The sequence below is a fragment of the Limulus polyphemus genome, unplaced genomic scaffold (assembly GCF_000517525.1).
Source record: "Limulus polyphemus unplaced genomic scaffold, Limulus_polyphemus-2.1.2 Scaffold817, whole genome shotgun sequence".
Taxonomy (NCBI): Eukaryota; Metazoa; Arthropoda; class Merostomata; order Xiphosura; family Limulidae; genus Limulus; species Limulus polyphemus.
In genome coordinates this window covers 272,207-290,028 of record NW_013666427.1, presented here as the reverse complement: position 1 = coordinate 290,028, position 17,822 = coordinate 272,207, and the positions used below count along the sequence as shown (strand labels likewise).

At 31.8% G+C, this 17,822-nt stretch overlaps 1 protein-coding gene across 1 annotated transcript in view; it reads right to left on the bottom strand.

The window, feature by feature from the left end:
- Nucleotides 1-2,380: 2,380 nt before the first annotated feature.
- LOC106460697 (cold shock domain-containing protein E1-like) overlaps nt 2,381-17,822 on the bottom strand; it is a 57,526-nt gene continuing 42,084 nt past the window's right edge. Inside the window, exons 12-16 of the mRNA XM_013920429.2 lie at nt 14,861-15,045; nt 14,307-14,542; nt 13,369-13,541; nt 7,980-8,167; nt 2,381-5,128 (exon numbers count right to left, since the gene is read on the bottom strand). Of these exons, the coding sequence (XP_013775883.1) occupies nt 4,798-5,128; nt 7,980-8,167; nt 13,369-13,541; nt 14,307-14,542; nt 14,861-15,045 (1,113 nt within the window). The 3' untranslated portion in view covers nt 2,381-4,797. The remainder of the gene's footprint in view (nt 5,129-7,979; nt 8,168-13,368; nt 13,542-14,306; nt 14,543-14,860; nt 15,046-17,822) is intronic.

Here is a 17,822-nt window from a genome sequence, read left to right as displayed (position 1 = left end):
TTTCAAAAGTAGCGATAGTGCCGTTAAATTTATAAATATGTAGCGACAACAGTAGCGTCGCTGTATTTTTCTTGCTGCAGCGTTAGCAACAGCGGCGCTTCATCGAAGAGGTAGCGCGCACAGCTAAGAAGAACACTACATTCTTGCGTTATGCCATACGAGTATATATATTCTATGAAACAAGCGATAGCGATACTAATTTGAACTATTACGTATTCTTGTAGACCTAACAATGACACAGGCAATGGGTGCTGCTGACCGGTTGCCCTCTTTCCGGATCCTTGCCGTTTAGCCCACGTGCCACATTCTTGTGCATAATAACAAGTAACAAAATCGATACCTGTTTGGTACGCATATAAAACTTTGTAAAATTTATAATAGTAACCATATTAAAACTTTTGAGTATAGAATAAAATATTAGCAGCTTTTATAAAATCAACTTTTATAATCAAGGTCTGCAGTTCTATCAATATTGAATCTCGAATCAGGGAGATCGCACACTAGGACGTTGACAAAACCTAGCCAAAGGGACAGCAGAAAGCCATTCATTAATTAAGTATAAAACTGTCTCTAAAGTTCGACTGATCTTCATTGACGTTTAGAAAACGAGCCGCAAAAATCATCGATCATAAACCACAGTGTCTATCCCAGTCTGTACACTAAAATACTTCACCACTCCCCAAGATGTGCCTTTTTATACTTAGAGCCCCAAGTGATCCATGATAGGTTAGTTACAGCCTAAAATGTATGCAATGATACAGATTATTTAATATTGCCGAATACGCATATCAATCAAAGGATGTCGCGACTTGTGATGCTAATCTTATCAGATTCGACGTGTTTTGTAACATCACGAAACATGAAAGTTGTATGTTTATATTAAGCATTTGCCGTTACGTCAGTTGTTTTTGCTTGCTTGTTATGGATTTCGCGCAAAGCTGCACTAGCCGTTCCTAATTTAGCAGTAAAAGATTAGAGGGAAGGCAGCTAGTCATCACCACCCACCGCCAACTCTTTTACCAACGAATAGTGGGATTGACCGTTACATTATAACGCCCCCACGGCTGAATGGGTGAGCATGTTTGGTGTGGCGGGATTCGAACCCGCGACCCACAGATTGTGAGTCGAGAACCCTAACCACCTGGCCATGACGGGCACGTCAGTTGTGACAGTTAATAAATTACATCGACTTCTTGATAGTTCAACTTAAAAAAAAAATGAATACCAAGCACGAGAAAGTCGTTTTGTTGAATCCGTCAGCACACATTTCTGTTTGTGTCCGAATACAAATTACATCATAGCTTTCATTCTATTGTCCGTGTTTCTACAAACACTCGTCACTTTAGATGTAATGTTAACCTTAGCTGTTAGAAGAACAAAAGACAGTCACTTGAGATGTGATGTTGACCTCAACTTGTTAGAATAAAAGATAGTTACTTAAGATATTATGTTGACCACCGCGTGCAGAAAAATAAAATACAGTCACTTAATAAGATGCGATCTCGACCTCCACGTGTTAGAAGAACAAACACACATCACTTGAGATATTACGTTTCTCTACGTCTGTAAAAACACGTTGCTTGTTTAACTAGTACTGTCAACCTTGTTAGTGCCTTATCATTCTGGGTTTAATAAAATCTTGCAGTTTTGAAGTATACTGCTCGTGCTCACAATCCGAGTACAGATAAAGATGAAATTACCTTTGATGATAAGACAGAAATATTATACTTAAATGGAAAATAAACAAGAAGAAAAGCAAAAACTTCGTAGAAAGGACCAAACTTTATATGCTAACCAAGAAAAAATTAACTATGATATAAAACCAAAGATCTAACTTGGAATGAATTAATAAAATGCAGAAAACTTTTAATTTGATAAAAAAAGAACGTTTACACTATCGCAATATTAAATCCCAGTGTCATTGCTATTAAGACAGACTGTATTTAATTGTATAATATTTCATGTAATTAAACATTAATCATATAGCGTTCCGTATGTAAGAGTTAGTACTAACCACGATCTCTGATCAGTAAGCCATTATGCGTGTAATTTGGAAGTAGATAATGTACTGTATATTAAAACAGTCAATATAAATACCAACGAATAGTGGGATTGACCGTCTCTTTATAACGCCCCCACGGCTGAAAGGGCGAGTATGTTTGGTGTGATATAGCATGACAAAACGTGGACACAGAGTGAAATATGTGACGAGGCTTTAAAATTGTTTTAACACAACATCTCCGTCTGTGAACCATTCATTCATTCACACATACACAAAGTTTCTTAAATGATCGGTCTGCGCTTTAAAGTTATTTTAGTAAAAAAAAAGATTTTCTGGACCACTGTAATGTTACATGTTTAGTAACTACACACACACGTCTTTCAATGCAAGTTTATTTTCCAGTTTATTACCTCTTCAAAATACTTGCATCCATCAAATGAGCATTATTTCCAAAAATCAATCCACTTTTATGAGCTAAAATGACACTCCGACAGTTTAAGAAAAATGCTTTTTATTTCGTAAACACTAAAACATTTCTTTCAATAAAACTTCATAGCAATAATTCTTTGCAGTAAAACCATTAGTAAGATCGCCGAAACCTTTGCTGCTTAGAAGACTGGTTAAGATATAATGTGTAATTTTTTACTTGAACTGTAAGAATATTATCCCTGGTTTCTTATTCGCAAGTCAGATCGTTTTTAAAGTACAACGTATGATTCAAAATGACTAGGTCAGTATCAAATTATGTTTTAATATTCAAAACAATGCTAACTAACAAGCCTCTATTATGGCAATGTGAATGAAATCAAGCCAGAAAACTTACGTAAATACACTGTTCCAACTTTGTTCTTCTAACAAACACTTTCCAAAGCAATTGATGTTATTTTTAGTCACATTTTAGCAACTAATTACCATTTAGGGCTCAGCAATGAAAACGTAATCATAAATGTAGAAAGTTATATATAGGTATCAGTCTGTTTTGAATGTCATATGCTATTTAAGTTAAACATATATCGTCAGAATGATTACCCTTCATATTTATAAGTCCTTTTACTACAATGTTTACATTTTATCAGAAATTAAAACTTCACATTCAACTTTTGGTCTATAACAAAGTTATAATTATATTTTCTTTTACACTTGGAATGAGATTTATACAACATTAGTTTAGAATTAAATGTTAATATACGTTTTTACATGTTAGTTTTGGTTGGGAATGCTGTAAAAAATGATAATTCAGTCGAAAAGTGAAGAAAGCATCACACACACACACACACAAAAAAACAACAGTAAAATACTTAATATATTCTTCTTCTGCAGTGTAAGTCATACAAGAGAAAAGGATCAACAAAGTATTAAATGTTTCACACACACACGCACTGACTAAATATTTTCTTGTATACTTGTAAGGAATCAACCACAACACTACTGAAAGTGTAAAGAGAATAATGATAAGGAAAATACTGACCACGAACTTACAATAGAAACATACATAAAAAGAAACAACCTGTGAACAATTTGGTTACTTTGAAACTGATTATAAACATAAATGTATAGGGTGCCTTTATATATATAGTAAAAGCCCAGGAAAAAAGGCTCAAATAGGTTGAAGATAGGGAGTTATTTGCAAATGAGCACTGGAGCATCCTTTGATCAATGACTTAAAAAAAGCTCCAGTGCCTATGTATATATCATAAGCATAGGTAAAAAAGCTACTTACTTATAAGGACTAATTATTGAACACTGAAACAGCTGGTTGATTTTTTTAAGGGCATAGGGTTTACACATTCTTTTAGAACTGAGTTAAATGCAAAAAATTACTTTTTAGGTGTTTCTAAAGATGTTTTCATTACTTCAATGTCAATGCATACACATTAACTCTACAAAAATGGAGAAGCCTGACTTTATTATTCTGAACAATGTTTTAGGCCCAACGCATAACTGACATTTCAATGTAGATATTCCCAAGTTATTTTGTTTTACACATTCCATACATACATACATAACCATACAGCAAAGGGTTAATCAAAATTTTTAAACATTTGTCTAGATAAAATAGGCTGTATTGATAATCTATATAAATGAAACTCTCTGCTTTTAATACAGCATTATATGGAAGAACATCATACAAAAGTAATATCACAGGTATTCAGATAGTACATCGAGAAAACTTAAGTTCTTTGAAGAGGTAACAACAAAATATCAGTGATTTTTTCAGGAAGCCCTAAATTTAAGCAAAGCTGATGTTTATTGACGGATGAAATTGTTTCATATTTTGCTTCACATCTTTGAGATTAATCAAAATAAACTTCAGGATTAATAATAATAATAATAGAAAAAAGATTACCAAAAATTATTTTTTTTCTAATACAGACATTTTTTAAACAGGTTTTACCAAAAGTTTCAACTGACGACATTTTTTTAAGATTTGAATAAAACAAAACGGCTTGTGGGCTAATAAGATGTCTTTAAACATTACTGAAATGAAATTATGCTGTACTGCAGTTATAAAATACAAGACAAAAATGAGAAGCCTACTGAAACTCCAACTTTAAAATATCATGATTATTCTTATCGTAGTTTCCTTTCTGTTGAAAATAAACTTTATAAAGTTAGAATACCCTGGTTATATAATGCCAAACTTTACTTTTATTGCAGATTCATTACTCCTTTAAACAAATAATTTCTGAAGACAAAGAAAGCTTGCCTTTAGAAAAAGATACTTCAATTAATCAAGTGGAACTAAACAACTGCAGTCAGTATGACTGCAGTCACTCTCATTCATGCTGTAATTGTCAAGTTAATATGTTGACAGCAGTCATGCCAATATCACCTAACTCAGTTGTACCATTACAATTTAAACCATTTATGACATTTGGCATGATTTCCACCACAGTATTTATAATTTTAGGGGGACTGTTAATCTTGCTGATAGAGAGTTCCAAGCTTTTTGAGGTAGCAACTGTTGATTGGTCCTGTGCTGTCTGATGAAAAGTTTTAAATCCAGTGGTTCCATCGGGACCTTTTGGCTGCCTGACAACAATGACACGTGGCCCAATGCCTTCGTCAGATATAATTCGCAGCCGACTTATCAGACGTTCTGGCCTTTGACTTGGAAGGCTGTCACTAGAAATAAGCAAAATATGACAAAACATTTGCAAAATAAAAATAAGTATAAGTTCAGGCACAGTAATAAAACAAAGGATTTATGAGCAGTGTTTCTCAACAGCACACCAAATATAACTTAAAATATTAAGACACAGCAAAAGATATAGCAATACAAACATTTAATATGAATTTTAGATTTTACATGTAGTATTCATTATAATTAATAGGATATTTAGGCCTCCTTCACTGCACATAGATGCTCAATTTGAGGCTTGATAGTGCTTATGGTTACTTGAAGCTCTTGATCGACTGATTTCAAATGTTCCCTTTTGTTGTTCTTTATGACAGTTAATGTTGAAAATGACAACTCACACAGATATGTAGAACAAAAGGGTAATAAAACTTGTATTGCCTGAGAGCCAATAGCAGGGTATTGCCTCTCCACAAGCAACCAGAACTTCCCCAATGTCATTTCAGAAAATTTCATTTTAAATTTACTGTCCATACATATTTCTGCCAATTCTGTCTGTTCTTGTATTCCTAACTTTTTAGCACTTTTACATGATGCAAACGGATTTCTGATCCAGTCAAAATTACTAACTTCTAGTAATGGAAAATAACGTTTCAAGCTATTCTAAAGAATACTAGATGCTGTTCCATAGCTTCTTTCACTGTAGCTGCTGGATCTATCTGTGCAACATTGGAAAACATGTCCAAACGACTATTTCTCAGTCTTCTCCACAAATATAACTTAGCATTAAAGCCATTCAGCTTATTAGAGACAGTAAGGATATTTTCATCTCTGCCTTTTTCAAGATTTAACATATTCAGTAAGACAAATATGTCAGCAAGATATGCTAATTTTGCACACCCCAGCATTCGTCACAGAGAAATTTAAAAAACAAGAGTCCTCTTGTGTGAAAAAAAAACTTCCAACTCTTGACACATTTCATACACACTTGTAAGTACCTTCACTCTGGACAGCCACCAAACTTCTGTGTGTAACAATAGATTTATACTCTGATCCCATTTCTGAATATAGAACAGAAAATAAATGTTTCTTGAGGGGTCATGTCTTAACGAAGTTAACCACCTTAATAATCTGTTTCATTACTTCATTCAGTTCATCTGGTAGTGATTTGGCCATAAGAACTTCATGATGGGTCATGCAGTGTGTCACAGTGGTTCAAGGACTTTTCTGTTAAACCTTAGTTACAAACCCTTTTATTTTTTCTACCTTAGATGCCGCTCCATCAATACAAACTCTAATACAATATGACCACTGAACATAGTGTCCCTCCATGTAACTGTTCGCTACATTGAATATCTCTTCACCTGTAGTCCTCTCAGGTAACTCTTTGCAAAAGAAAAAGTGATCTTTTATATCATCTTTGTCTACAAATCTGATGATAGTAAAAAAAGTCAAGCAAATCTGCTTATATCAGTTGATTTATCTGTCTGAATAGAAAACCATTTGTCTGCTCTTAATCTCTCTTTTAGGGATGATTCAATATCACCTGACATATCATTGATATATCAACTAATAGTGTCATTTGAAAATGGAACTTTACTAATTTCTTCTGCAGCATCAGTTCGAAATATAATCTTAACAATTTCTTTGTATGTTGGAAGAATTAAGGATTTTGCAATAGCACGTGGTTTCTTTGCTTTTGAAACGAGCTGAGCTACCACATAACTTGCCTTCTGTGCATTGTCTTCTGTCTTCATACTCCTGGTCATAAGACTTGTTTACTTCAAGTTACCTTCTAGCAAAAGCTTTAATTAATCCAAGTCTTTCTCAACTAGAGATGGATGTTTAGTTTCTAGATGCTGTTTTAGCTTACTTGGCACCATGGCTTCATTTGAAAGCCTCACATGACACACAACACATTTAGACAATGGATGTGAATGGTCTCCAGCTGAAGAAAATCCATATTTAATACAATTTTCATAATATTGCCTGTTTCCCACTTTCACGTGCTTGTTTCCTTTTGTTTGTAATAAATCAATCTATTTTTTGGGTATTGAGAAAATGATAAAAAGATTCTCTCACAATACAATTTTGTACAAATAGCACAATGATCAACGAGACAACAAGAACGAGGCTGTCAAGATATTGCACAATAGTCCATGTACAGTAATTCAAACATACTGAACTTCTGGTTCCAGTACTAGTACTATGAGGCTTCTTTCCGACTAAAATTTCATGAAAATTGGTCTTTGTTTTGTTCTTCATACATCTAATTCAAATAATAACAACAATTAATATTATTATTGGGACTGCCAGAGATTTGAAATACTTTCTTTATTTTTGAACGCAAAACTCTAACGAGTCTAACCAATAAAATAAAGTAAGATAAAATTAGAAATACATGGCACAACTTGGTCAGCATCACACCACACTGGTTGAGAAACACTGAGCTTGAGGATGTTGTTAAATAGCTTCAAATCTGTGTTTGATTAGTGGCCATCTGAAGATTTAATCACAAGTATTTTATATCTTTACTTCCAATTTTTCAGCAGTTAAACTGATTATGTGAGACAATCATACAGGTACAACTAATAACACTATATAAAAGCACTTGCAGGGAAAAGATTAAGCATGGAAATTATTATGAATACATTTGTTAGTATTATTACAAAAATTAGACATTTTAATAGTAGTTACAGAAACAGGGCAGGAGTACTAACATTATCACAAGTTTCAAGCACTGATTAATAGTCATTTTACTTATTTTAAAACAAAACAAAAATATTTGGTTTTTAATTTACTACAATTTTTTAAATGACATTACTGACTGTTATTGTGAACACAATTCACTACAGCAACAGCTTCTTTCAAATATTCCTTTTAAATTTAGTGACCTACCAAGTTTTCACCACATTGCAGGCTGAAGATCTTCCTGTGCGCTGGTTATGGACTACAACAAAATCCACTTTATCCCCTGTCTGCAGAGTCATGCCATCCCTCACTTCACTCATGTGGAAGAAGAGTTTCTTTCCATCTACCTCATGTGCTAGAAACCCAAAACTTCCTCTAATAGCTTCCACGATCGACTGTTAGGAAAAAATTAATGTAAACATTTAACCAATATGGTAGTAGAAACAGATATAGAATATGGGCCTTGTTAAATTCTTAACCCTTTTGCAACAGGCTTGGTATAAAATACACGAATTTTTATACACATTTGCACGCATTAAGTATTTATACTATAACTTTTAATGTTGTATGTGTACCTTTACAAAATTTGGTAGACCTTTAGTAACGATTACAAGTCTTTTGTACACAAAAAAATCAGATATTTTAATGAAGTATTTTTATTTAAGATTTGTTTGTGAAGATATTGAGTCTGTTTCGTTACTAGTCCGAGTGCAAAGTGATTTTCATGTTATGATTAAAAAACTATTCTTCGTCCCAAAAATCTCAAATATTATTTGTGTAATCTCTTAAACCTCCTAAATACATTTCAAATGTTTGTTTTCAGTAAAACCTTATATTTTGTCTGTTATTTTCTTTATCCAAACTATACGGGGTCTGTCGATTTGACTGACCTCGTAACCACCATAAAAAATTAGGAAATAAATATAAATTATGTTGTTTTTTTTTGTTCTAGAAAGACTACAAATTATAACACGAAAACACAAACGTTTAGTCTAAAAAGTCTAAATCTCATAACATTATATATTTATACATCTTTAGTATTTTTTATTATATTGACCTTTCAGTTGTGCCTGGCTAACATTACAGAAGTTGCAATGATGCAACACATGTGCATTCATGTTATCATATCCAAGAATATAAAATTGGCCTTTACAAAGTGACCTGTCTTGGCTGTATTTTAGTGGACTAGTATTTTGTAAAATACAGTCACATTTCAATTATAATATATTATATATTTAGATACATTATTACTATTTACAAAAAAGATTTTAAAACTTATTTTTCTTAAAAGATAGAACAGTAAATAGAGAAATACAGCAAACAATTATCTCTTCTAGTTACAAACTTTGTACTTGTTTGCAGCTTGCCATAGATTGCTAAGCCTTATCAAATTTTGCAGGTGGAGGATGTGAAACTAAATAATTTTTTTCGGTTTTAAATATACATTTGAAATAATCAAAATTCATAAATTACTATATCAATACCATAGAATTCCACTATAATTTATCAAACTTATTAACTAAGCTATATTTGGGTTTATAAAAATATGAAATTTGGAGCTCACTAAAGACACCTTACCAGCATGAAGATTTGTATAAAAAAATGTAGTGACATAACACTTGAAAATGGCTGAGAAAACCACTAGGAGGGCATTCTGAACTTTCGATTGGTTACTCACAAGTCATATACAGAAGTAAGTGTATATAAGGGACCATTTCCAAAAATGGAAAGAGGTGAGCAGAGCCACAGTGTTTGATTTAGTACATGAGCAATATCTCAGCAAACAGAAAAGATAGGAGTTTCTTATTTTAGAGCCTAGCTTGTAATATTGGTAATTTGAGTTCCTAATTCATACAAAACTATATATTTTGTATTTTGACACCACAAACATCTAATTTGAACCAGTGCTGCATTCAACATACCACGACACACAAACATCAATGTTTAGGTGTATTTTTTTAATATTTACTTTTAAATTAAGAAATCAAATAATGTATAATACTAAAATTTGAATTATAATCTACAGTTTGATACCAAACTTACTGACATAAATTCATAAAATAGTAGTTCAATAAAATTTTGAATGCAAGTCAACAAACACGATGATATGGCCTTTGACCCGTGATGATAGGGTTAATACCACAAAGGGATTTTCTATGGCAAATGCCAAGTTTCCACAGTAATTAAGATACCTCTAAAGTTATTGCAAGAACTTTTTATTCATTCAGTACACTGTCTTTAAGTAAAAATAAAAAACCTGAAGGTCACATTTAACAACTCTTGCATCATTCTGCCGAGTGTGTGATTTTCAAAATTGTTCTACCTTCTGTTGTTTTGAAAGTTTTTCTCCATGATCTAATAATTTTGGTAATTTTTGGACTGAGTATCATGATTAGAATTTTCTAACACAGATGCTGGCCTAACTTAGAAATTTCAATTTTCACAATCTCTCTTAAAAATACAGGATATCTACAATATAGTTTTTTTTCCCTACATTGTTCATCTAACTCTCTCTCTCTCTGACATGTTTCTCAATACAAGTGATGTTGGAAGTGATTAGTGTGGAGAATTTCCTATATTATTTCTGTTTCTTCTCTCAGCTATAATCTGTTCATATTTCAACCATGTTCAGCTTTTCTAAGTGTTTTTTTAAAACCATATCAAGATACATGGTAGTGTGTTGTGCAGCCAAAACAAGCTGCAGGACACTGTGTGTTATTAACAGAAGTGATAGTTTAGCCATTTTCTGTAGCTCAGACTATGGTAATACAAACTACTGCATATTTTCAGTGGTTGTGCTCTACTGGAACCTTATTTCACATACCAAATTTCATGGCAATCCATTAAGAAGTACACAAGATATAAAATCTACAATTTTGATTGAATTCTTTCCATTTTATTTTTTGTTTCAAGTATGGAACCCTTATTTGATAGAAAAACATACTTAACTTTTATGGATTTTCTTCAAATTTGGTACACTGATAGATCTTTACAACCTACAATTAGGTGTCAAATTTTGTCTAACTATAAACCACATGTGCAACTTTTTGCACACACCTACACAAAAAGTCACTTGAGCTATTGGTCTGAAATTTTTACTACAGCTGCACCTAAGAGTAAAAGTGGACTGTATTTAGTTTTTTGCCATTTGGATTTAGAGCAGCAAAATTATAGGGTCAAAGCACGTGCAGATATACAAGTACTGGTTAAGCCAAGTAAACTAAATTAGAAGTTTCTACCTCAATTTTTCAAAAGAATCATACAGGTCAATGGTTATTATTCAATGCTAACTTTTAAGCACAAATTTGCTAAATCTTTATGAAATTCTCCTAATTAAAGAGCGCTTAGCATCACGTGATATTAGCTTAAGCAATTAGTGTAAATAATGATGCTTGATACACCTGTACAGAGTGATGACAAGAAAATATTGATCTAGTTTTCATGGCCTTACTATAAAGGAAGTTATAAACACTGTTTTAGAGAGGAAAACTACACCATAAATTTTAAAGAATTGGTAGGTTCTGTAAAGTAAAGGTCTTTCCAAATAATAGGGTTGCGATCCTAAAGCTAATGTTGGTTACTATCCAGTGTCACTTTCTTACCTGTTATAGATTGTTGGTGTGTGTTGACAAAGTCATGATATCTAATCAAAAACACCTTAGGTGTAAAAAAATGAATGAAATCAAAATTGGCAGCCAAACTGGTAGCTACACTTATAACATTGATAAGAATTCCACAGCAAATATTATTTCATTAATTAGCTAGGCCTCGTTTTTTGTTTTACCCACTATCATGCCCCAAATTACTCAATCCTTTTTTGGCCACACCCTTTTTTCACACCTAAGGTGTTTGACTAGATATAGTTTAGTTAGAAAGCCTTATAAATTACAGTAATTTTATGTGTAGCAGTAAAGTAATCTGATAATTTTTGTTTTCTAAAATACATCTATGAAATCTACAAAATTTAATTTGTCTTCCCTCTCCACTTGAGAGAACAAACAAGCTTAGCAAGTACAGTGCAGAAAAGCAAATCAATTTCATAACATCATAAATACTAGAAATTATTGTTTTTCTATGTATTTTTTTATTTATTGTCTTATGTTTTAAGAAAAATAATAAAAATTAAGCATTTATAAGTAAACAGTCATAATGTATATATATATATATACATACACACGCACACACACGTTCACAGGCACTTACATACTTTGTACACCGATACTGCTTAACCCCAACCACCTCGGGAAGATAACTAACATCCAAATACCCACTAAATTTACTGGATTAGCTCGGACTTTGTACAGAATGATATCATAAACATCTTATTGCACTTTTACTACTTCAGATGATTCTCCTTGTAACCACTGTACTGTAAAAAAACTGATAAACCTTCTCCTGCTGTGCCCTTGGAAACAGGATTACAAAATACTCTATGGGAATCTCAGCTTACTGCAGTCACACATGCTTATTTACTATTGATGGTGTCATATTACAGTGTCACGTAAACAGTCTAATGGCAGAAGCAGCGATTCATTGCTTTATGTTTGGCAGATGTCTACTTCAGCCACTAACTGTAAAATAAACATAGGAAATAGATGTGAAAATGTTAGAAGTAGGAATTCTCAAGAGAAGTACTTTGGAACTTCAAAGTCAATACTAAAAATGATAGAAAGATACTACTCAGTCAACACTGATTACACGTTAAGTACTTAAAAATTTGATTTCCTTTTTGTCTACAAAAGACTTATAACATTTACTAAAAACTTGAAACATTTCATGAAGATACACAAAATGTTAAAAGTTATAGTATGAAAAATATGATGGTCAGTTTGGGGTCATGTGGTCAGTGTAATCCACAATGGCAGTAGCAAAAGAGTTGACCTTTTCTTACAGACAACTTATGTTGACTAACTGAAACTAAATTGCTAATTGATTGAAAACTTCTTAGAACTACAATTTTTAAATGGCTTAAGTTATAACTGGAAAATTCAAAGTATTCCACAGCAATAAAGATAAAGCTGTTAATAAACACCTGTTTCCATAACACAAAAATTACCTGTCAAACTTTCACAGATTTTCTATAAAGTCTAATAATTACAAAGAATCCTAGTCAACACATTATTTTACCTCTTCATAACATTTGTTAGAAAAGATGGACAATATAAATCAGTAGTTTATTATCCATTCGAACAATGATTGTTAATTCTTTACTTTTTGTAAGTATTAGAAGATTATTTATTAAATCTGTTCAAAGGTAATTATGAATACATACATCATATCACTTATTGGTAGGTTTACTTAGAGACCTTAATGGTGCATAAAGCTAAACTCCACTGTACAAACAAGTTGAGCCATCAGTCTGACTGGATGTTGCTTGTATGTACATTAAGTTTTAATGTGGATAATACACTGGTAACAATTCAATGCCCTGTTTTCTAAAGACATTTTTTGAGTAGAAATATGAGTAATATGCAAAAATAGAGCAGAAATATATTGACAAAATATAATAAACTACAAATATGTAGATACACAGATACATATAATTGAACATACATAGATATACTTCATCCAAATCAGCGTTATTTTCAAAACATACCTGATGGCGTGTTCGAACAGCTTTTATATTCATTGCTTGCTCTTGCTCAGTAGCCTTTGCAATTCCGATCTGGAACTGTACCACATCTCCTTTCTGAAGCATGTCATGTTTGTCATAAAGGCTGGTTATTCCAAAAGGATACAAGGTGGGCTGTCCAACATTGATATCACCATCTGAGGTGAATACAGGTAACAAAAAAAATTAATTTACTGATAACATATGCTTCCATACTTTGACAATATGCAATAGAAGAAAAAGAGAGAAAAACAAGTGGAACTTTAATGAATTTATTAAGATAAAACCAACATTACTGCAGTGCACTACCATTCTACACGAAGATTGCAGCATTTCAATCAAAGGAAACAAATGAAAAATTCATGACTTTATTAAAGTACAACCTACATTATTAAAGACCTGCAGTGCACCCACTATTCTACTCTATGATTGCAGCTTCTTGTACACTGAGAGTATTGTTCAGAGCAATTAGGGAAAAATTACAATGCACTAAAATCATATTAAATTTCAAAGTTGACAACTTGTTTCGAGCACCTGGAGAGCTTATAGGTAGCAAATATTGGCTGAATTATATCAAAGAATAAAGCTATTAGAGTCCACATTGAAAATCAACATATTAAACATTCTTAACACAGTACAAAATATATTTGCATAACTATAACATATCACTGGTACAAACAATCTTTTTTATTTCATAATGCAAAAATTAATCTTGGATAGTAACCTAAATAAAATCCTTTTGGAATGCAAGAGCTCTCGATAGGCTCATAAATATTTCCTTGAAATATTAATTTTTCTTGTGTAAACAGAAAGAGAACATATTATTTACCGGTATTCAAAACATGCTCTATGAATGGGAAAATCATGAATAAAAATGTATGCTTCATTGCCTACAGAAAAGGCAATAACATGGGATTACTAACCTTCATCTGCATTATTCAAAGCAATCAGACCAGAATACTCTTCTTGTTCTGGGTTGAAACAACGTAAGGTACGATAAACAGTTCCATTTAAAATTTCTGGGTAAATCTCTTCAGCTGGAATTGATCCTGGAGCAAGCTTGCGAACACATTCAGCACTCTGTTTACCTCCTTTGTGCGTTACCCCATACCCAACCTCTTGTCCCAGTTCCAAATGAGAGGGATTACCATCAAAAACACTGAAATTTTAAATAATGCATTAAAAACAAACTAACGTACCAAAGCAAAAAAAGAATATCACTACACATTCACTGATCTCTGAGGATATAAATATATACAAATTTCTAGTCTAGAGCAATGAATACAAACACATTCACAGATATACCTCCACATGTAATATCATGCATATCTATTGTTTGAAATGTTTCACTACAAAATAAACAAAAATGTAACCACTTCATCATAACTCTTGCTTTACAAACTGTTTGGTGTTTAATTTTCAATACACGCTTTAGAGATAAAACACAATGAAAACATCAAACAATTTATTTTTATACCTGAAATGAAAAAAAACTTCACTTTTATGGTCCTCAGTTTCTATAAATCCAAAACTGTCTTTCAGTGCTGCTATAAATCCACGATGTGCATACCGAAAACCATTTTTTACTTGTCGACTGACAACTTTGACATCATTAGCAATTTTCTGGTTGTTGACTTTTGATGTGTTAATAGTAAATTCCACCTAAAAAATTAACTTTTCTTTAAATCAAGATTATAAATATCAATCTTTCTGTTCTTAATTGCTTGTTGCTTTAACATAAGTACATCAGTTATTGGCACAATAAAGTTTCTATTACTCCTTTTCTTTTTGCAACAGTTTCTAATTACATACTATTTATTAGATCAAGCAATTATAACAAGTATATATATATATATATGGATGTGTAAAATGAGATTGAACATATTTTCAGTTTATTAAATGTAATTTCAACTATTTCATATCTAACATAAAATGCACATAACAGAAACGTATAAAATAACTGGCTAACATATGAATAAAAAATCGTGATTCCAACAATTTTAACACTCTTAGTCTCACTTAACCAGCCATTTACTTAGAATAAAAAGAAATAAAAATGTTCTATACTAAATTTTTATTTTTTTAGATATTACATTACTTTCTTTATACAAGAAGGTTATATCCAAATAATTTAGTCAATGTTTATATCTACTAAATCACTACATGAGTACCCATGAATGTTATAATATATGCACCTTTCAAATAATTACCAAATATTCATCTCACAAAACTTTTTTTCTTCAAACTTGTCACAACATTTACAAAACATGTGAGCATGCTCTTAAGAGATGTATGGTTAAGAGTCTGCTTGGAAAATCAAATCTTAGTTGAATATTATTTTAAAATTGATGGACATTAACTTTTGGCAAATTTACTAACTCATCCAATTCATTAACTGTCAATTGTAAGGCAATATGGCAAAACACTAACCACAAAAAATGTCTAATAATGCTTTATTTAAAAAAAAGTATATTAAAAATATGAAGATCTTGAAAAAAATAATTTTTTTAATATTTTGGGTTATTTTGTAACATCCACCTCATTAATGATGTTAGAAAAACACATAGGTTAAAGAAGTCTTGATAGAAATGAATAAAAATCGTATAACCCGAGTACTTTCGAAAGGTGGACCTTTCTTCTTCAAGGGCAAACTGGGAATGGTGGTGTAATCGAATGAATGATATATATATATATATAAAGGGAGTTTAATGACATTATAAAGGTCACCTGGTTTTCCAGTATAGTGTAGACAATGGCGAGAATGTATGTGAAAAGGTGTTAGGGATATTTTACTTTAGAAATGGATAAATATATGTATATTTAAAACTTTACTTAAGTGTTTAAGTAAAATAAAGATGACACCTGAAGACTGATTCAAAATGATATGTTATGCTAATCAATTTATAAAAACAGGTATGGAAAATTATCTTAAATAAATAGTAAGTTTAGGAAATTCAGCATTCACATTACATGAAAATAATAAGCAAAGAATACAAATTATTTTTCTGAAAGAGATGAAACCAATGAACGGAGATCACTGATTCCAGGATCTAGATTAATTCCGAAAGGTTGAAAAATGTTTAGATTAACAATCCAATAAGCTTCTATTATTTCTCTATCTGCTTTAGTTTTGAATCCTGTTTCAATGCTGATGAGAGTAACATCGTTACTGGATTGACCGGGTTGGTTAAAGTGTTGAGCAACAGGGGAGATCTTTTTCAGTGTTAATAGATTTATGGTTGTTGAAACGTTCTCTAAGAGTTGTTTGTGTATGTCCTACATATTGGTAATTGCATTTTTTACACTGTACAAGGTAAATGGTGTTTTTGGTTTCACAAGTGATTTCTTTGGATATTTTAAAGTTTCTTTGATTGTGCTTGTTAGAAAATGAGTCAGTGGTTTTTATGAACTTGCAGGTTTGACAACGGGCTTTATTACATGGACGACAATATTTTTGTGTGGGATGTAATTCACTTTTATGTGAACAAAGATATCTTTTACAGTTCTGTTTTTTCGGAAGGAGACAATAGGAACTTCAGGAAATATCTGTTTAAGGCAATCATTCAGCTGTAGGAGATGAAAATGTTTTTTCAGAATTTGCGAAACATTTCTGAGTTTAAACTGATAGGTAATAATAAGAGGAATTCTATTTGAAAGTTTAGTATTGCTCTGATTTAGGATGCTTTTCTGCTGAGTGTTGTTAGCCTTTTCAATTTGTCTGTAGATTTCTGTATCTTTATATCCTCTTTGTAACATGGTTTGTTTTAGATCCTTGGTGTGTTTTTGATAGTCTGTTTCATCTGAGCATATTTTCTTTATTCTAAGAGCTGTAAGTAATGTTTCGTTTAGTGTGAGAGGGGTGACAGCTTTTATAGTGAAGGTATTGTGGTCTGTCTGTAGGTTTTTTTGTACAAGTCAGTGTGTAAAATTCCTTCTTTTAGAAAAAAACACTGAAAAAGATCTCCCTGTTGCTCAACACTTTAATCAACCCGGTCATTCCATTAATGATGTTACTCTCATCGGCATTGAAACAGGATTCAAAACTAAAGCATATAGAGAAATAAAAGAAGCTTATTGGATTGCTAATCTAAACACTGTTCAACATTTCGGAATTAATCTAGATCCTGGAGTCAGTGATCTCCGTTCATTGGTTTCATCTCTCTCAGAAAAATAATTTGTATTCTTTGCTTATTATTTTCATGTAATGTGAATGCTATATTTCCGAAACTTACTATTTAATTAAGATAATTTTCCATACCTGTTTTTATAAATTGATTAGCATAACATATCATTTTCAATCAGTCTTCAGGTGTCATCTTTATTTTACTTAAACACTTAAGTATAGTTTCAAATATACATATATTTATCCAATTCTAAAGTAAAATATCCCTAACACCTTTTCACATACACTCTTGCCATCGGCTACACTGTACCAGAAG